General features: G+C 60.1%; 2 protein-coding genes across 5 annotated transcripts; both read left to right on the plus strand.

The window, feature by feature from the left end:
* The first annotated feature begins 26 nt into the window (after positions 1–26).
* Positions 27–11515, plus strand: WDR81 (WD repeat domain 81). The gene is given in 11 exon segments (XM_015566786.1): positions 27–383; positions 385–3842; positions 4540–4647; positions 4906–5096; positions 5221–5411; positions 5924–6089; positions 6168–6327; positions 7000–7689; positions 8300–8445; positions 8729–8908; positions 10294–11515. Coding segments are annotated over 11 exon segments (5799 nt in total). The 5' UTR covers positions 27–195; the 3' UTR covers positions 10615–11515.
* Positions 11516–12290: 775 nt separating this feature from the next.
* Positions 12291–19666, plus strand: SERPINF2 (serpin peptidase inhibitor, clade F (alpha-2 antiplasmin, pigment epithelium derived factor), member 2). 4 transcript variants are annotated; one of them, XM_006768092.2, is made up of 10 exons: positions 12291–12443; positions 13587–13653; positions 13792–13830; positions 13931–13993; positions 14263–14464; positions 14951–15094; positions 15237–15440; positions 16153–16295; positions 17880–18084; positions 18660–19666. In XM_006768092.2, the coding sequence occupies exons 2-10, from the start codon at positions 13591–13593 to the stop codon at positions 19070–19072; spliced, it is 1476 nt and encodes a 491-aa protein (XP_006768155.1). In that variant the 5' UTR covers positions 12291–12443; positions 13587–13590; the 3' UTR covers positions 19073–19666. The 4 variants fall into 4 exon arrangements, with proteins under 4 accessions (XP_006768155.1, XP_006768156.1, XP_006768157.1 ...); XM_006768093.2 differs by having other exon boundaries at positions 12291–12398; XM_006768094.2 differs by lacking the exon at positions 12291–12443 and adding an exon at positions 12922–13012.
* The last annotated feature ends 612 nt before the right edge of the window (positions 19667–20278 follow it).

Genomic DNA, 20278 nt, shown 5'->3' on the forward strand with positions numbered 1-20278 from the left:
GCCCCGAACGCAGGGCCCTGCGGAGGGGTAAGAGCGCCCCCGCCCTCCTCTCCTCGGTCCCGGGCCCACCCCAGCCACCTCCGCCCCACCCCCCGTCACTCGTCCATCCCTACTCCGCCTCTCTGGCACCCCGGAACCTGTCGCGAGGAGGGCCGTGGCCTCAACCCCGCGTGGTACCCAGGCGGCTGGGAGGGGATGGCCCTGGGGACCTGGGGACGGGAAGTCGCTCTTACCTCCGGGTTCGAGGGCTGGTCCCCGCCCCCAAGCCCTGACATGGAGGAGCTGCTCCAGAGCGTGGAGAGGGACCTGAACATCGATGCCCGCCAGCTGGCTCCAGCCCCTGGGGGCAAGCACGTGGTGGCCCTAGTGCCCGCGCGCTGGCTGGCCAGGCCCCCGGGCCGAGGGCCTGAGCGAAGAGGAAGTCAGGACTCTCCTGCAACGATCGGTGCAGAGGCTGCCCCCAGGCTGGACGCGAGTAGAGGTGCATGGGCTACGAAAACGGAGGCTGTCCTACCCGCTGGGTGGCGGCCTGTCCTTTGAGGAGGGTTCCTGCAGCCCCGAAACCCTCAATCGCTTCATGCAGGATGTGGCTGCCCAGAATTATCGCAACCTATGGCGCCATGCGTATCATACCTATGGGCAGCCCTATAGTCATAGCCCTGCCCCCTCAACTGTCCCTGCCCTGGACTCGGTAAGACAAGCTCTGCAGAGGGTCTATGGTTGCTCCTTCCTGCCAGTGGGTGAAACTACCCAATGCCCAGCATATGCCAGAGATGGCCCCTGTCCCCCTCGGGGCAGCCCCGCCTGTCCCAGTCTATTGAGAGCTGAGGCCCTGCTGGAGTCGCCCGAGATGCTGTATGTGGTGCACCCTTATGTGCAGTTCACCCTGCATGACGTGGTCACCTTCAGCCCCGCCAAGCTGACCAACAGCCACGCCAAGGTGCTCTTCATTCTCTTCCGTGTGCTGCGGGCCATGGATGCCTGTCACCGCCAGGGCCTGGCCTGTGGGGCCCTCTCTCTGCACCACATTGCTGTGGATGAGAAACTTTGCAGCGAGCTCCGGCTGGACCTGAGTGCTTATGAGAGACGGGAAGAGGATGAGAGTGAGGAGACCCCCGTAGCAAGGGACAGGGCAGGCCCTGATGGTGGAGAGGAGGGAGGCGGGGGACCCCGGTGTCCTTCCTGCCAGGAGGAACTCCGGTGCCTTGTGCTCGACTGGGTCCACGGCCGCATCAGCAACTTCCACTACCTCATGCAGCTGAACCGATTGGCAGGTCGGCGGCAGGGGGATCCCAACTACCACCCAGTGTTGCCCTGGGTGGTGGACTTCACCACGTCCCACGGGCGCTTCCGAGACCTGCGCAAGTCCAAGTTCCGCCTCAACAAGGGGGACAAGCAGCTGGACTTCACGTATGAGATGACGAGGCAGGCGTTTGTAGCAGGTGGTGCCGGTGGCGGGGAGCCCCCCCACGTGCCTCATCACATCTCAGACGTGCTCTCTGACATCACGTACTATGTGTACAAGGCTCGGCGCACACCCCGGTCGGTGCTTTGTGGACACGTGCGGGCTCAGTGGGAGCCCAACGAGTACCCCGCCAGCATGGAGCGTATGCAGAACTGGACGCCCGACGAGTGTATCCCCGAATTTTACACCGATCCCTCCATCTTCTGCTCCATTCACCCTGACATGCCTGACCTGGATGTGCCAGCCTGGTGTGGCTCCAGCCAGGAGTTTGTGGCTGCCCACCGGCTGCTGCTGGAGAGCCGCGAGGTGTCCCAGGACCTGCACCACTGGATCGATCTCACCTTCGGCTACAAACTCCAGGGCAAGGAAGCTGTAAAGGAGAAGAATGTGTGCCTGCACCTGGTGGATGCCCACACGCACCTGACCAACTATGGTGTGGTGCAGCTCTTTGATCAGCCACACCCCCAGCGCCTGGCTGGGGCTCCTGCGCTTGCCCCTGAGCCGCCGCTCATCCCTAAGCTGTTGTTCCAGACCATCCAGGAGAGCACCGGCCAGGAGGACTTCCCGGGGCAGCTTGCAAATGGAGTGGGCAGACTGGTTTTGGAGGCTACTCCCTGTGAGGCTGGCTGGGCCAGAGACAGACCGGTGGTGGGGGAAGATGACTTGGAGCAGGCCACGGAAGCTCTCGATTCCATCTCCCTTGCTGGGAAAGCAGGTGACCAGCTGGTTCCCTCCTCTTCCTCTGGTCAAGCTCCCCCAGGCCTCCTGTCTTTTTCCGTGGCCTCAGCCACTCGACCAGGCCGCAGGAACAGAGCTGTTGGGATAGACCCCGGGGAAGGCGAGGAAGGGAAAATTCTTCTTCCAGAGGGCTTCAATCCCGTGCAGGCGCTGGAGGAGCTGGAGAAACTAGGCAACTTCCTGACCAAAGGTCTAGGGGGCCGGTTGGAGGTGCCCGAGCAACCCCAGGTTCAGCCACCTGTGCAGCTGCGGGACCTCTTCCATCGGGACATGCAGGCGCTGGGCATCCTATTGGCTGAGATGGTGTTTGCCACCAGGATCCGATCACTGCAGCCTGATGCGCCTTTGTGGGTACGCTTTGAGGCGGCTCGGGGGCTCTGCACACGCCATCCCAAGGAGATCCCCGTGTCTCTGCAGCCCATGCTGGACATGCTCCTGCAACTGAGTGGCCCTGAAGGCCCAGCCACAGCAGGGGATGGCAAGCCGGGCCCACTGTTTGAGTACCGACCTGTCTCCCAGGGATTGCCCCCACCCTCCCCGGCCCAGCTCCTCAGCCCCTTCAGCTCGGTGGTTCCCTTCCCTCCGTACTTCCCTGCACTGCACAAGTTCATCCTTCTGTACCAGGAGAGGCGCGTGGAGGACGAGGCTCAGGGGCGGGAACTGGTCTTTGCTCTGTGGCAGCAGCTGGGTGCAGTGCTGAGCGACATCACCCCTGAGGGCCTGGAGATCCTGTTGCCCTTCGTGCTGTCACTCATGTCTGAGGAGCACACGGCTGTGTATACGGCCTGGTACCTATTTGAACCTGTTGCCAAGGCACTGGGCCCCAGAAATGCTAATAAGTACCTACTGAAGCCTCTCATTGGTGCCTACGAGAGCCCCTGCCGGCTCCATGGCCGCTTCTACCTATACACTGACTGCTTCGTGGCCCAGCTGATCGTGCGGCTCGGCCTGCAGGCCTTTCTTGTCCACCTGCTGCCCCATGTCCTGCAGGTGCTGGCTGGCGTGGAGGCCTCCCAGGAAGAAAGCAAGGGCCTGGCCGGGGCTGCCGAGGATGAGGAAAGCGGGCTCCCAGGGGCCAGGCCCAGCTCCTGTGCCTTTGGGGAGGAGATGCCGATGGATGGGGAGCCAGCTGCTGCTTCGTCAGGTCTGGGGCTCCCAGATTATACGTCTGGCGTCAGCTTCCACGACCAGGCGGACCTCTCGGAGACAGAGGACTTCCAGGCGGGGCTCTATGTGTCCGAGTCCCCGCAGCCCCAGGAGGCTGAGGCGGTGAGCCTGGGCCAGCTGAGTGACAAGAGCAGCACCAGTGAGACCTCCCTGGGCGAGGAGCAGGCTGCAGACGAAGGGGGAGCCCCCATGGACAAGAGCAGCCTCAGGTCAGGTGACAGCAGTCAGGACTTGAAGCAGAGCGAAGGCTCAGAGGAGGAGGAGGAGGAGGAAGAGGAAGGCTGTGTGGTGTTAGAGGAGGGAGAGGAAGAGGGGGAGCAAGATGAAGTCACTGGGGCATCTGAACTCACTCTCTCCAACACGGTGCTGTCCATGGACACGGTTGTGGCTGCTGGTGGTGGGGCAGATGGGGAGGACGAAGAGGAGCCGCTGACTGAGCGGTCGGAGGGCCAAGAACAGAAGATCCTTCTTGGTGAGTACTCGAGCCCGAGTTTGTAGGTCAGTTATCTGGTTTGCACTCAACATGTGTAGAGCATGTATTCTGCGCCAAGCAGTGGATCGAGCAGGACTACACACAGCATAGATGTGGGCCTGTCCTGGAGCTCACACCTAGCAGAGGAGATGCCATGGTAAAGACAGTCTTAAGTAAGCGTAAGCCCAAGTTAGGGTGGCGCTATCAAGAGTACAGCTGTGTGCTACAAGGGAATATAAAATGGGGCTGAGATCTAGTTTTCAGGGGTCAGAGAAGACTCTGAAAGTAGGGCCAGTTGAGGCTCAATGAGTAGGAAGTAGCTAGGGGAAAATATCAGGGTCTGCAGTGGGAAGAGCATTCCATGCAGAGGGAATAGCATGTGCAGAGCTCAGAGGCTGTCATGGTTCTGTTAAAAATCAGTGAAAGGCCAGCATGATTCAGCTGAGGGAGCGGAGGGCAGAGGAGGGAGGTAGCCAGGGTGTTAGGAACTGGAGCAGAGTCACTGAAAGGATAACCTGGGGCAGCCCTGAGGCCAGAGTCCCGTCGGCCACCTTTGCGCTGCAGTGGTGCTGTGGGGCGACCAGGCTCAGGCTGGGCTTCTTTGCAGATTGCAGCCAGCGTTGGCTAGGTGGGTGCCATGGGGTGGAGCGGTGAGCCACCATTATCTGATGGGCTCAGGGTCTGCTCCTCCCTGCAGATACTGCCTGCAAGATGGTCCGCTGGCTGTCTGCCAAGCTTGGCCCAACGGTGGCCTCCCGTCACGTAGCCCGCAACCTGCTCCGCCTGCTGACATCATGTTATGTTGGTAAGACTGTGGTCAGTGCTGGAGAGGAAACGTCCTCCAGGCCCTCTGTCCATCTCCAGCCCCCTCTAGGGGATCCTTCCCACTCCCACTGCAGACCACCTCCTGGGTCCTGTGTCCCAGTCTGTAAGCTTCTGTCTTCCTTAGGGCATGGGGCAGACTCCAGGCTAGCGTGAGTGGGAGCGGCTACCACAGGCCCTGGAAGGCCTCCTGCCCTCCTGCCCTCTGCCAGCACTCAAGCCTCTGGCCCTTCCTTGGCAGGGTCCACTCGGCAGCAGTTCACGGTGAGCAGTGGCGAGAGCCCCCCGCTGGGTGCCGGCAACATCTACCAGAAGAGACCGGTCCTGGGCGATATAGTGTCGGGGCCTGTGCTCAGCTGCCTCCTCCACATCGCCCATCTGTATGGGGAGCCTGTCCTCACCTACCAGTACCTGCCCTACATCAGCTACCTGGTCAGTGTCCGATTTGGCAGGCTGGGGGCTGAGGGTCTGAGGAGCCTGAGGGCTGACCTGGGATCTTTGGGGGTTTCGGGGGGTCTGTGGAGCAGCCTGGCCCTCATCGACTCTGTGTCCCTAGGTGGCCCCAGGTAGCACCTCAAGCCCCAGTCGGCTGAACAGCCGTAAGGAGGCTGGGCTGCTGGCAGCGGTGACTCTGGCCCAGAAGATCATTGTGTACCTCTCCGACACCACCCTCATGGACATCCTGCCCCGTATCAGCCACGAGGTCTTGCTGCCCGTGCTCACCTTCCTTACTTCCCTCGTCACAGGGTAGGCCCCCGCCCCATCCTGTGGGGGGAGCAGCCCAGCTGAGGGGCCACGGGGGTGGGGACTGGGAAGCTTGGGGGAGAGTCCACTGACACTGGGCTGGGTGTCCTGGTGCTGATCCCGGCCGTGTGACCCTGAGCAAGCTGCACCTTTCTATGCCTCAGTTTCCTCTTCTGGCTTGGACCAGTTGGTCTTGTAGCACCTTTCATGTACACCTTTTTTTTTTTATATATATTTTATTGATTTTTTTATAGAGAGGAAGGGAGAAGAATAGAGAATTAGAAACATTGATGAGAGAGAAACATCAATCAGCTGCCTCATGCACACCCCCTACTGGGGATGTGCCCGCAACCAAGGAACATGCCCTTGACCGGAATCGAACCTGGGACCCTTGAGCCCGCAGGCTGATGCTCTATCCACTGAGCCAAACCGGTCAGGGTCACTTACAGCTTTTGATAGATTCTGGGCAAGTCCCACAGTGTGGGGAGCTGGAGAGCTTAATAAGCTCTTTCCAGGTTCCCGAGTGGAGCGCAGGCCCGGACGGTCCTGTGTCTGAAAACCATCAGCCTCATCGCCCTCATCTGCCTTCGCATCGGACAGGAGATGGTCCAGCAGCACCTGAGCGAGCCTGTGGCCACCTTCTTCCAAGTCTTCTCTCAGCTGCACGAGCTGCGGCACCAGGTGGGGAGGCCTACCTGGCTGGGGTGAGCTGGGCAGGGACCGTGGACTCAGCTGACTCCCTGGGCTTCCGTCCCCCAGGATCTGGATCCCATGGGCCACAGCGAGGGCCAGCTGCCCGAGGTGGCCTTCTCTGACGGGCAGCAGCGGCTGGTGGACCCCGCCCTGCTAGATGAGCTGCAGAAGGTGTTCACCTTGGAGATGGCGTACACCATCTACGTGCCTTTCTCCTGCCTGCTGGGTACTGCCCCTCCCCTTTCCTCACACGGCCTCTGTGGCTCGGTCTTTTTTCCTGGGAGGGCCCCATGCTCCCCCTGCCCTCAGAGTCAGTAGTGGGTGTTCAGCACAGATTTCTGGGTCAGAGCAAAGGAATTTGGCCTCAGACTTCAGGTCTCAATGTGACAGAATAACAGGGACTGAGCGTTAGCCAGCAAGGAGGCACAGGAGTGGCCTAGCGCCTCCCCGGGGAAGGTGGGGGGATCAGGCTGACGTCCTGGGGTCTCTGGGAGCTGCCTGAGAGGAATGAGCAGCCCATCGGGTACTTAGGTTCCCGCACGGTACAGGCTGGACACTGCTGAGTGCCAACAGGTGTCATCTCCCTGCATAGGATGAACGGCCCTGTGGTCAGATAAGTTTTCATCCCTCCACTAACATCTAAGCTCTGCGAGGGAGAGCATGACCTGTCTTGTTTGTTCTTCTATTTCTGTGCCCAGCACACATAGAAGATGCTCACGTGTACATAGTGAACAAATGAGTCCACGTTTTCCTGGGGAGCAGATCGAGGCTCAGAAATGAAGATTCACTTGCTCAGAGTTGCACAGCCCTGTCCCCTCTGGTTCCCAAGCCCTTGGCTGGGTGGTAGCAGCCACCTGTTACCTTCTCTAATCTTAGAACCACTTCCACTTCCATCCAGGTGACATCATCCAGAAAATCATTCCTAACCATGAGCTGGTGGGGGAGCTGGCAGGGCTGTATTTGGAGAGCATCAGCCCGAGCAGTCGCAGCCCTGCCAGTGTGGAGCCCACCGTGCCCAGCGCCGGCCTTGAGTCGGACCCCCAGGGTGGGGGCTGCTCCCAGGATGACGGCCACTCGGGGACCTTTGGGAGTGTCCTAGTCGGGAACCGCATCCAGATCCCAGACGACACTCAGCCGGAGAGCTCCGGCCCCCTGGGCCTGATCTCCGGGATGGGCAGTGGGGGCCTCGGCAGCGAAAGCGAAGACAACGCACTGAAGCGGGAGCTGCCACGGAGCGCCCACGGGCTGAGCGGGAACTGGCTGGCATACTGGCAGTACGAGATCGGCGTGAGCCAGCAGGATGCCCACTTTCACTTCCACCAGATCCGCCTGCAGAGCTTCCCAGGCCACTCGGGGGCTGTCAAGTGCGTGGCACCCCTGAGCAGTGAGGACTTCTTCCTGAGTGGCAGCAAGGACCGCACCGTGCGCCTCTGGCCCCTCTACAACTACGGGGACGGCACCAGCGAGACAGCCCCACGCCTCATCTACGCCCAGCACCGCAAGGGCGTCTTTTTTGTGGGCCAGCTGGAGGCCCCCCAGTATGTGGTGAGCTGTGATGGGGCTGTGCACATCTGGGACCCCTTCACAGGTGAGCGGGCCCAGGTGAGGTCTCTTCTGTTGCTGTCACCCTGTCCTCCGGTAGGCCTCTGGAATGGGGCCCAAGGGTGGAGTGGTTGGAGTGTGGTGGTGCGTGGTTTGGGGTGACCCAGTGAAGCCACACAGAGGAGCAGTTAGGACTTGGAATCCATTAGACCTCAGTTTGAATTGGCCCTGACCACTTACTTGCTGAGTGATCTTGACTGCTGGAAGTATCAGTTTTTCCATCTGTAAAATGGGAATCAGAACAAATGGTTTAGCTTAATATAGGGGTTTGGCTTAAAAGGTAGCATGAGCACATGTTCGATAAATGGTGGCTCGGTTATTTTTTGGCATCAATGGAGGGAGAAATAAAGTTAAAAGGGGGGGTTGGAGTAGCATTGAGGTAGACAGAGGGAGGTAGCATTCAGTTGTTGCTTTGGGGATAGGAGTCTGGCCTGGCCATGAAAGAAGGAAGGTAGGAAGGTCAAGAAACACCTAGTATTTTCTGAGATCCCGGGAGATATGGGAGGCAGGTATGGGGTTGGTCGGGAAGATAGGAGGAGTTTGGGCTCTTCCATCAGCTGCTGGAACCCCAGATCCACTGCACATTTCCTTTCTAGGGAAGACCCTTCGCACGGTGGAGCCGTCGGACAGCCGGGTCCCGCTGACCGCCGTGGCTGTCATGCCTGCTCCCCACAGCAGCGTCACCATGGCCAGCTCTGACTCGACCCTGCGCTTTGTGGACAGTAGGAAGCCTGGCCTGCAGGTCAGGGATGTCCAGTTGCCTGAGCCCGGGCCTGGGTGACTTCTGGCGGCAGGGAGGGATCCCCAAGAGAAGGCCAGGGCGTAGTTTCTCTTTGGAGACATCACCCACAGCAGCAAACCCTGGGGGGTGGGATGCTGATGGGGGAGCTCTCCCCTTGACTGGGGGGACAGGGGCTCAGGCTTCCCAGGTGTGTGGGCTTAGGGCTGAGCAGGACCTCAGGGAGAGCGGCTTGGAGCAGGCAGAGCCGGCAGTGGGACCTCAGCTTGTCTCCCTCTGCCTGCAGCATGAGTTCCGGCTGGGTGGCGGGCTGAACCCCGGGCTGGTCCGCTCCCTGGCCGTGAGTCCCAGTGGTCGCAGCGTCGTGGCCGGTTTCTCCTCGGGCTTCATGGTGCTCCTGGACACCCGCACAGGCCTGGTTCTACGTGGCTGGCCTGCCCACGAAGGGGACATCCTGCAGATCAAGGTGACAGACGAGGGCCCCTTCCCCACCTCACTGCTCCGGGTCCCCACCTCTGTTTGGGGCCCACCCAGGACAGGCTCAGGCTGAGCCTCCTGATACCTGCCCAAGGACAGGTGTAAGGGAGCATCGGAAGCCAGCTTCACTGCGGGGCCTTGGCAGGAGGCGGGCCCCGGGGGCGGGCGCTGCGGGCCGAGCTGACCCTACCGCTCCCTGGAGATGTTCTAATGAGTAACCCTTGTCCATATTTGTCTTGCTTGGAGGATCAGGGGTCGGGTCCTGTCCGTGACCCAATTCAGGTTAAATAAAGCTCAGGGGGGAGGCTGTTTACTGCCCCCAGACCACTGAGCAGAGTCCATGCCCCCTGCTGGGCTGCTCTGGTGGGGGCAGGGGCAGACTGGGCATGGGGATCCTGCCCCCACCCCATTCTCAATCACAGACCTCAGGGAGGCACCGTGTGTGTGTGTGTGTGTGTGTGTGTTTTTTCCTGGCAGCTGGGATTCCCTCCCCATCCTAAGTGGAGGCCAGGCCAGGGCACATGCACTGACACTGCTGGGGGGACAGGCTGCCTGGGCTCCCTTCAGACCCCTCTACCCCTGCCCCAGGGGACCCTGGGCTGCAGATGCCTCTAAATTCTGGCTTTCCAATCCTGACTTTCCAGGAGGGTTCTGGGGTCAGCCTGGTTTTAATCCTGGCTCTGTGACCTTGGTGTGATTAGTTAACTTTCCTGAGCCTCAGTTTTTCTCTGTAAAATGGGAACAGTGACAGCATTTACCTCATAGAGTTGTTACAAAGATGAAACGTGGTAATGCGGTGTGCCTAACACAATGCCTAAACATAGTAAGTGCTCAAACTATAGTGATGACTAGGTTAATGATGCTGTAATCCTATATAATAAAAAGGTAATATGCAAATCGACCAAACGGCCAAATGACCGGTCACTGTGATGTGCACTGACCACCAGGGGGCCGACGCTCAACGCAGGAGCTTCCCCATGGTGGTCAGTGCACTCCCACAGGGGGGTTGCTGCCCAGCCACAAGCCGGGCTGACAGCTGGTGAGTGCAGCGGCAGTGGCGGGAGCCTCTCCTGCCTCCGCAGCAGTGCTAAGGATGTCCATCAGTCGGACATCTCCCCAGGGCTCCCAGACTGCTAAAGAGCGCAGGCCGGGCTGAGGGACCTCCTCTTCCTTAGTGCACAAATGCCGTGCACCGAACCTCTAGTATATTCATATTAATTAACATGAACATAATGTGGGAAGATAGCAGCCCGTCAGCCGTTCAGAACATCCTGTCTTCCCGGGAGAGAGCGTGGGAGGAAATGGGAAGACCCTGGAGCTGGGTGGGCCCACGGGAGCCCCAGGCCCTGCTGAGGCTCCCCTCTCCCTGAGCAGGCCGTGGAGGGCGGTGTCCTGGTCAGCTCCTCCTCCGACCATTCCTTGACCGTCTGGAAGGAGCTGGAGCAGAAGCCCACACACCACTACAAGTCCGCGTCTGACCCGATCCACACCTTCGACCTGTACTGCAGCGAGGTGATCACCGGCACCGTGGCCAACAAGATCGGCGTCTGCTCCCTGCTTGAGCCGCCCTCCCAGGCCACCACCAAGCTCAGCTCAGAGAACTTCCGTGGCACACTCACCAGCCTGGCCCTGCTGCCCACCAAGCGCCACCTCCTGCTGGGCTCAGACAATGGGGTCATCCGCCTCCTGGCATAGGCTGATGTGGGAGCTGGCCGGGCCTGGGTAGGCAGATATCCTCGGGGAGTCCACCCCCTCATCCTTGTTTCCCCCTCCATGCAAGCCTCTGGCCCCATGCCCAGTGTTAACCATGTGGCCTGCCAGCTAAGGCAGAATGGGAGTCCGGGGTCCTGAGCCTCCAGAGCCACCAAGGTGGTCAGGGGTCTCAGTCATGACTTGGGGAGACTGCCCCTGGCCAGCAGGAAGCAAGAGCAGGAGCTGGGAAAGCATCGCTGCCCCTCTTCACCCCAGCTCTGCCCTCTGCGTCCACATGGGGACAGGGGAGCTCAGGAAGAGGAAGGGAGACTGGCCCTGCCCACCTGCTTTCCAGCCAAGGCCCCCCACTTCCTGCTGGGCTCTCTGCCCCTGCCCCCCAAGGACAGAGAAGCTGCCCCAGTCCAGCACCCCATGGTGCTTGGGCTCCAGCCTCTATGGTCCAGGAATTAAGGGCCTTGGGCTGGGGTTTAAGTGTCCATGCAGCCAGGCCCTGCCCTGTGTGGGACCCGTAGGACAAAAAAGAGGTCAGGACCAGGGCAAAGAAGACGGACCGGCTAGCTGCTGCCTGCTGAGGGGCCCCCGGCTTGCCTGCTTACCCCTAACCACAGACAGTGTTTGTGCCTTGAACTGAGGAGGCAGCCCCTGAGCCCAGAACCCCTGTGAGGGGGTGAAAGGGGGGGGGGGTCCAAGATCCTGAAAGAAGGGCCAGGAAGAATTTCCTCTGTGCATCTCAGGTCTCTCCCAGGGAACAAGAAGATCCTGGGGTTCCCGGGTCCTCACATTGTGGAGCAAAGCTGAGGTCTGGGACTGGGCCCCTGCTGCCTCCTCACTCTTTGCAATAGATGTAAATATGACCAATAAACCCTTTGGAAGCGCCTTGGAACGGAGTGAGGCTTTTCTTGACGGTGGTGTCAGGTGGGGAGAAGTTGAGCTCCCACAGCTTGCAGGTCAGTGAGGAGAGGGTGGGGCGTAGGGCAGACGGTGGGAGGCAGGCTGGCCATGGTTCTTCAGGTGGCATCGGGAATAGGGCGCCTCATTCCCGCAGCCCCGCGCCAGGTCCCAGACCCCTCACCCTTGGGGAGGTGAGGAGGCATTGCTCCCAGTGAGGCAGGGTGCTGAGAGCAGCTGCACCCCTCAGCATCTCGTTCCATCCCCTGCCTTCTGACCCAGGCTGAAGGCGGCCAGTCAGGATCCTGGGCATGTGAGAGTGGGAATGGGCATCCTATCCTGGGTCCCCTACACAGGCTCCTGCAGCTCCCCCTTCATCCCTTACGGATGGGAGGCAGTTGTGGGGGAGAGGAAAGGAAGTGGGAACTGGATGTAACGGCCCAGCTCTGTGTCCTCGGGCAGGTGACAGAGCCTCTCTGAGCCTGACGGAAGCAGGGATAATCCTCCACCTAATGGGGTCTCTGGAAGGCTCCTGCCCTCCCTGGATCTGCTCTCTAGATGAGGATACCCTCCTCCACTGTCCCCTGAACCTCCTTTCTCCAGGCTCAGGTGGGACCCAAATCCGTGTGCTTCCAGGTGGCTGTCTCAGGCTTAGGGGCCCTGGTGGGAAAGGGGCTTCCGGCCCCAATATCAATGTTTAATCGGATGTGCAGGTCAATATTTACCAGAGGAGAAAGCATCTGCACAGGGGTTGGCTGAGAGCAAAGGTCCCGGTGGGAGGGAAGGGCTGGGCCGGGCTGGCTGGAGCCGGAGCAGAGCGTGGGGAGCACCCCAGTGTCCCAGAGGGACATCGTGTGCAGCAGAGAGGAGCCTCAGAGGTAGGAGGGGAGTGGTAGCGGCCTGCTCCTCGGGCAGGAGAGGAGGTAGCTGCCCACTTGGCGAGGGGGTCTGGGCTACATTTATCCAGGAGCCTGTGGTTTCCTCGGCTCCTGGAGTGATGAAAGGGGGCGGGGGGGTCCAGGGGAAGGCTCTCTGGGACTTGAAAAACTGGAGGTCATTTCTTGCCAGGAAGATTCAAAAGTCCAGGTTGGGGATCAGAAACTCGGCCAAGGGCCGTGTGTGTGTGTGTGTGTGTGTGTGTGTGTGTGTGTGTGTGTGTGAAAATGTGGGGTTGTGATGGGGGCGGAGCCAGGGGTGGTAGAAGGATCCCCCAGAAGGAATGGCCCTGAGATGGGGGTGGGGTGTGTGAGACCTGCTCTGAGGCTAGATCTACACCTGTCCATTCCCTCCTGACAGCCTGGCTTCCCGGAGGCAGCCGGGGGCAGTGTTTCCCAAAAGTCCAAAGGTGGCTTTGGCCAGAGTCATTCATTGGGTTCTGCTGCTGGGTCAACAAGGTGGCTCTTGGGGCCACCCCACCACCCCTGTGGAGACCTCAGAGCCTCCCCGGCCTGCCACCCTTGTGGGCAAGGCCAAACCAGACCAGCCAGAAAAGGTGGGCTAGCTGGATAGGAGATGTGGGGAGGGAGCCCCAGGACGAGGCAGGGCTCTCAGAAGTGGGGCCGTGGACTAGGCGGCCAGCAGCCATTACCGAGTGCCCGGCCTTGCACTCCGGGCTCACAAACACGGTCTTATTTGGTCCTCACAATGCCCGTGGGAGGAGGTAGGGACCCGGGCCACCGTTTTACAAGATGAGAAGCCCGGAGGGGTAAGGGAGATGTCCAGGGTCCTCTGGCAAGAGTCCGTCTGGATCACACCCAGGTCTCACTCACAATGCCAGGCCTTGGAGAAGGAGGGCTTTCTTCGCTTTGATATTGTCTCCCGCCATGAACCGAAACACCCCTCGGAGCTGAGAGCCGCTGCTGATGTATTTTGGGGACTGTGTGCTGTAGCTGGCGTGGTCCTCTCGGCGATGATGGCTCGGACTCTGCCGGCCAGGGATCCTGTGGGTGGGATCCCATGGTGGTGTAGGGGCTTGGCTCAGCTGGCCAGTCAGCTCACTGGTGACAGTGTGTGTGTGGGGGGGGCGGGGGGGGCAAGTTGGCAACCAAGCTTCCTGCCCCTCACAGGAACATGGCACTGCTCCGGGGGCTCCTGGTACTCAGCCTGTCCTGCCTGCAAGGGCCCTGCTCAGTGGTGAGTCTGGGCAGGAGTCTGGGTCTGGGTAGGGACGGGCGGTGGGTATGGAGGCCATAGGTCTGAGGGGGCAGAGAAGGGCAGGAGGGTTTGGCTCTGAGGGGGTTCTCCCTCCTCTCCTCATCCTTTTTTCAACAGTTCTCTCCAGCCAGCGCCATGGAGCCCTTGAGCCAGCAGGTACTGGGAAGAGGGGCTGAGAGGCCGCCCCTGTGGCTCATGCAGGGGGGTGGGGACCTGTGGGAAGGATCTCTCTCCATTTGCTTCCTCCTTTCTTCAGATAGTGATCGGGCCCAGCCAGGAGAAGCTGTCCCCACTTAGCTTCCTCAAGTTGGTCAACCAGGTACAACCAGGTGGGGCTGGGAAAAAGTGGGCGGGCCCGAGGGAGGGGGGAATCATCAGCAGGGGTGAGGGGTCTGGGGGCGTGGCCTTGAGGCCGAGGGCTGAAGAGAGAGGGTGAGGGACCAGAGGAAGGCAGCCAGTCCCCAGAATGTATCAGGCAGGCCTGGGACAAGGCTCTGCTGCCCATAGGCCCAGGGTCTGTGAAGCAGATCTCCAACACGGAACCGGAGCGACCCCTGGCCCCCGCTGACCCCCGCTATATCCCTGCAGGAGCCTGATGGCAAGACTGACCCGAAGGCGGCCTCAGGAGACTGCAGTGAGGCCCCAACCCCGGAGCAGACCCGCAGGCTGGCCAAGGCCATGATGGCCTTCACCACAGACCTGTTCTCCCAGGTGGCCCAGAGTTCCACCCACCCCAACCTCGTCCTGTCGCCTCTGAGTGTGGCTCTGGCGCTGTCTCACCTGGCACTAGGTACTGTGGCAGCCCCTGTCCAGACCAGCAGAGCTAGGAGGCCAGCAGGAGCTCACTCCTTCAGAATGACCCCTCCAGCGGGGTCACTGTGACATTTGGTAAAAATGCAGACCCCCGGGTCCACTCAAGTCTCTGTCAGTCAGATTCCCAGGAACTGGGCCCAAGGATCTGCTTCTGGTGACGTTTAGGCAAGAGTCTGATAGGTACAATGTCTCCATTGGACTGGAGGGTCTCTGGTGGGAAACTGAGTTCAGAGAGGAAGGACAATTTTCATGAGGCGTGGTCACCCAGACTGTCAGCAGCAGACATGAAAATAGAACTTGGGGGGGTGTCCTGTGACTCAGACCAGTTCAGCGGACATGAGGAGAGTGTGTGGTCCCATGGGCGTGCTCACCGTGGGTACTCCAGAGGGACTGGGGCAGGGAAGGGGGGCAGTGGTGGTGGGAAAGAGCCCCAGCCTGGCCACAGCAATGCGGTCCCCTCCAGGCGCTCAGAACCAAACGCTGCAGAGGTTGCAGAAGGTGCTGCATGCGGACTCAGGGCCCTGCCTCCCCCACCTGCTCAGCCGCCTCTGCCAGGACCTGGGCCCGGGGGCCTTCCGCATGGCTGCTAGGATGTACCTGCAGAAAGGTAGGTGCTGGTGGGAGGGAGCTCCCTATTAGGGCTGTGGGGGTGGACAGGGGGAGGGAGATGAGCTTGGCTTCAGCCAGTTGGGTCATTGTTGTCTGTGGAGCCTGAGCTCCGGGAACAGCCGGCGGCCCCTTCTGTGTAGGATTTCCCATCAAAGAGGACTTCCTGGAACAGTCGGAACGTCTCTTTGGCGCAAAGCCCATCAACCTGCTGGGAAAGAAGGGGGATGACTTGGCGAACATCAACAACTGGGTGAAGGAGGCCACGGAGGGGAAGATTGAGGACTTCCTCTCGGAGATGGCAGACGACACCGTGCTGCTGCTCCTCAACGTCATCCATTTCCAGGGTGCGCGTCTCCTCTTCTCAGGTCCCCCAGCCTGGCAGCTCCTGCCCCCGCCCTGTAGGCTGAGCAGCCTGGCAGCTCCTGCCCCCACCCTGTAGGCTGAGCAGGTTGTGCAGCCGTCACTCTTCCTCCTCAGGGCGGAGTCTCTGGGTTGTGGCTTGGGAGAGGGTAGGAGACAGGTAGTGGTGTGGCAGGGAGGGGGCTGTTGTGGAGAGAGTACCCTAGAAGGAAACCCGGTCTGAAAAGACCCGGGGGGAGGTCCCTGGGAGCATGGCAGGGTATGGGGAAAGTGCACACCCAGATTTTTTTTTAAAATATATTTTATTGATTTTTTACAGAGAGGAAGGGAGAGAGACAGAGAGTTAGAACATCGATGAGAGAGAAACATCGATCAGCTGCCTCCTGCACATCCCCCACTGGGGATGTGCCCGCAACCCAGGCACATGCCCTTGACTGGAATCGAACCTGGGCGCTTTCAGTCCGCAGGCCAACGCTCTATCCACCGAGCCAAACCGGTTTCGGCACACCCAGATTTTTAAAACTCTATAGTAAAGAGATCTCGGATCAACTGGGCATCAACTGGCACAGCACCCTCTGGGGTCTCGGCCCCCACCTTTTGTCCCTGGAATGGGTTCTGGGCGGGATGGGGAACAGGCTGGTGGTATAGAACCCACTCTGGTCCAGTCTACGTGGCCCTGCCCTCTGCTGGATGCAGGTTTCTGGAAGAACAAGTTCGACCCGAGCCTCACCCAGAGAGGAACTTTCCACCTGGACGGGCAGTTCACGGTGCCGGTGGACATGATGCAGGCCCGCATGTACCCCCTGCGCTGGACCTTGCTGGAGCAGCCCTCGATACAGGTCACCCTTGATTGCCCAGGCCGGGCCTGGGTGCTGGGAGCGGGGCAGGGAGTAGCAGGCTGTGGAGCAGGCACAGGGCTGGGGAGGTGTGCCCTCACCTTCCTTGTGGTTATGTCCCTGGGGCGCGTGGCGATGAAAGGTTTCACTACGCCCCCATCGAAGGAGACTGAGGCTCCAGGCTCATTCATTCAACAAAACCGTATTGGGCATTTGCTCTGTGCAGCTACCATTCTAGGCCTTGGCCATTCAGTGGGACACAAGGGGAGCCCAGATCCCTGCTCTCAGGTGGGAAGACACAAGTACACAAGTACACAAACACCAACAGGATAATGTCAGTTCCTGATAAATGCTTTAAAAGGTGACCTAGGAGTGGTATGTTAGGTAGAGTGGTCAGGGAGCATTTTTTGAGGAGAGGGCATTGAGTTGAGACCCAGGTGATCTCTAGTCACGAGGGTTTTTAGTACAAGGACCCATGGGTTGTGGGGCACCCCAGCAGCCATGGAGCCACTTGGAGCCTTAGCACCCCCAAGCCTGGGAGGTGCAACCTGAGCTCTCATGCAGTGTTGCTTAGAAGGGAGGATCTGATTGGGAGGCACTTGTCAGCATCCTGACAGAACATTCTGATTGGACAGAGTGAGATGCCAGGCTATCTCAGGCATGCACACCCTTGCTTCTAGTCTAAATGTGGTCCTGTTGGCTCAGGCACTGACCCCTGGGGCCTGTGGCTGAGATGGCGGTGTTGGGTGGTTTCACAAGGCCAGCAGGACACAGGCCACAGCTGCTCCTGCAGCCCTGCAGTGGGGCCTGTGGACGAGGCCCTTGGAGCAGCATCCCGGCTTCTCTCCAGTTCACCCTGAAAGGAGGATGGTCTGGTTTACCACCCACCAGATTTCATCCTGCTCTCCTTCCCTCCAGGCTCTGTCCTGCCCACACTTCCTTCCCCCTTGTCTCCATCCCTCGTTCTCCCTGACCTTCCTGTTCTCAGGCACTTGGCAGGCAGGCCAGGCAGCCAGATGCTGGGGGTCCTGCCACCCATCTGGGCCTGCTGAGAGCCTTGGAGTGAAAGCTGCAAGAGACCATCAAGACCCGGGGTTTTCCTATTTCTTTAGCTACAGAAAACCCGTTCACATGAAATCCTACCCCAAGTCGCAGGGCTGGGCAGGGTCACTGTTGAAGTAAGAGGGGTGGAGAGAGGACCGTCCTTTGCCGCAACTGCTCTGCAGAACCTGGGGCAGTTTGAAACCAGCCACCCAAGTGCACTGCATACATGGAGGAACTGAGAGGGGAACACGGGGGTTCTTCACCCCAAGGCACAGGGCTAGCAGGTCGTAGCGGGTGAAGAGCTAGATCGACACCATTAACAAGCGTTATCCCTTGTGGTCACACGTCGACCTGCAATGTGGTAGGTGGGGATGCTCCTCTTCACCGGGCGGGGGGCACTGGAGGCTCGGGGAGGCTGAGCTCATACCTGAGGAGCATGGACTGGAACCTCGGTCCATCGGCCTCAGAGCCACATGCTGGCCCAGACCCATCTCGGTCTGGGTGCGTTCTGGTCCTCACGTTGTCTCCTTCCTTTGTCTGTAGGTGGCTCACTTCCCCTTTAAGAACAACATGAGCTTCGTGGTCATCGTGCCCACCTCCTTTGAGTGGAATGTGTCCCAGGTGCTGGCCAACCTGAGCTGGGATGTCCTGCAGCAGCCCTTGCTTTGGGAGCGGCCCACCAAGGTCCAGCTGCCTAAGCTGCACCTGAAATATCAGCTGGACCTGGTGGCCACCCTCAGCCAGCTGGGTAAGGAGGGGCCTGGGGCAGCCCCTGGGTGGATGAGGAGGAAGCCCCAGCTGGCATGGGGGTCGGGGCCAAAGCTAGCCTTGTGTTCTGGCCTTTCTTGAGGCTGAAGGAGGTGAGAGGGTTTGATGTGAGTCCCGGGACTGTCTGTCCCAGGACGCGCTGGGTGGCCCAGGGAATGAGGACCTGCTCTGCCCCAGACAGTGTTGCAGAGAATCCCTGGTGGAGAGCCTGGGGTGGTAGGAGAGCCCTCCAGGTACAAAGAGCTCAGTCTAAGGGAGCGGGCAGGTGAGGAGCCAGGACTTACAATTCAGCACAATAAGATGGAGGGCTTCTCTCTCTCCAGCTCACTCAGAACATTGACAAGGCACCTGTCTGGGCTTTGGAGCCGGGGATCAGGGAAGGCTTCCTGGAGGAAGTAACCTTTAAGCTGAGACTTGAAGGTTAAGTGGGAATTAACCAGGCATCTGGGGGCTCCAGGTGTTTCCTGGCCAGGCTGCCAGACACCCTCCCAGCCAGGTGCAGGCAGCCTATGGGGCAGAAGGCATCTCTGACCAGCTGCCTCTTGCCCCGGGCAGGCCTGCAGGAGCTATTTCAGAACCCGGACCTCAGTGGGATCTCTGACGAGAGCTTGGTGGTGTCCAGCGTCCAGCATCAGTCCACTTTGGAGCTCAGCGAGGCCGGCGTGGAGGCGGCCGCGGCCACCAGCTTGGCCATGTCCCGCATGTCCCTCTCCACCTTCAGCGTGAACCGTCCCTTCCTCTTCTTCATCCTCGAAGACACCACGAGCCTGCCCCTCTTTGTGGGCAGCGTGAGGAACCCCAACCCAGGTGCGCAGCGGGAGCACAAGGAGCAACAGGATTCCCCCGACAGCAGGGACCTCTTCCAGGACCTGAAAGACTTCATCCGCGGCGACAAGCCCTTCGATCCTGACTTGAAACTGGAGCCCCTCTTCGAGGAGGATTACCCCCAATTTAGTACCCCCAAGTGAGGGGCTGTGGGCTCCAGCGTCCTGAGTCCCTGCCTGGGCCAGCTCTCAATCCATGTGACTCTTTCCAAACACCTCTGTGGGATGAGGGGCGGGGGCCTGGGCGGGCAGGCTGGGAGGAGAGGAGCCATTCTTTCTATCTCCTCGTGGGGAGTTTGGGGTAGGGTGGGGTGAGAGGAGGGGCAGCTGTGAACCCACTTTTGTCAGCAAGGTAGGTGGGTTATGCCTTAAGTCACCTTTGTTTACCAGAGGGCGGGGAGGAAGGACTGGAGGCCCTGGCTGGGGGAGGAGAGCTGGGCCCTGGGGGGCTCAGGGGCAGAGCAGGGGCCTGGGTTAGACACTGTGGGTCAGCCTTGTCCTGCTCTGCATCTGCCATCACCTGCCCGAGGCCCATCAGCTCTCCTTCTGCCCCGTCACCTCAGCCTCCCCACTGGCCCTTAGTGATGCCCACACTGCCCGGACTCCCTTTCCTTCCTCTCTCCTCTTCCTCCTCTGCCTAGGGTCTCAGGGGCTGGGGGGGTGGCATTAGCTCCTTAGGGCTCTTTTGTAAAGTTTTTGTAGTGATTTTTGTGCTACCTGAATAAAGAATGAATGGGCTGCTTTGATGTCATTGTTGTGGGCGTGGGGGCTGGAGGGAGGAGGCCACAGAGGGACTGGACTGAGATTGGCAGCCCTCTCTGTGCCACGTTTGGTCTCTGGCTGCTGGCCAGCCCTTCTCCACTGTGCAGGCCCCTCTGACCTCTCCGGGGGGGCGGTGTGTGGAGGGGTGGGGGGCACCTCCACCGCCTGGCTCTGCTCTCAGCCTGTTCTCTCCACAGGCCTCAGGCAGCCCGCAACAAGGGCTGCTCAGAATAGCACCAGCCTCCTGTTTGGGGAGAACAACTGGCAATTAGGGAGCTTGAGGAGTTTCTAATTACACGCTGGCCCCTCTGCCAGGAGCTGGCGCCCGCCAGCTGGGGGGGACGGCTCCAGCTGGAAGCTGTCAGCGCCTGAGGATTTGGGGGAAGTGGCTGGGGGCACCTTGGCACAGGGCAGGGGTAGCATGGGTGTCCACGTGGGTGGGCCCTTGTCTGTGAGTGTAGGTGTCCATGTGGCAGCAGCACCTGCAGCCCTGAAGGGCAGTGATTATAATCAGGGGATGGAATCCTGCTCCTCACAAAGGAGCCGGTGGGGAGACAGGTAATGAATAAACAAGGGGAATATCTGGAA

Source organism: Myotis davidii, unplaced genomic scaffold (genome assembly GCF_000327345.1).
Source record: "Myotis davidii unplaced genomic scaffold, ASM32734v1 scaffold363, whole genome shotgun sequence".
In the NCBI taxonomy this organism is placed as follows: Eukaryota; Metazoa; Chordata; class Mammalia; order Chiroptera; family Vespertilionidae; genus Myotis; species Myotis davidii.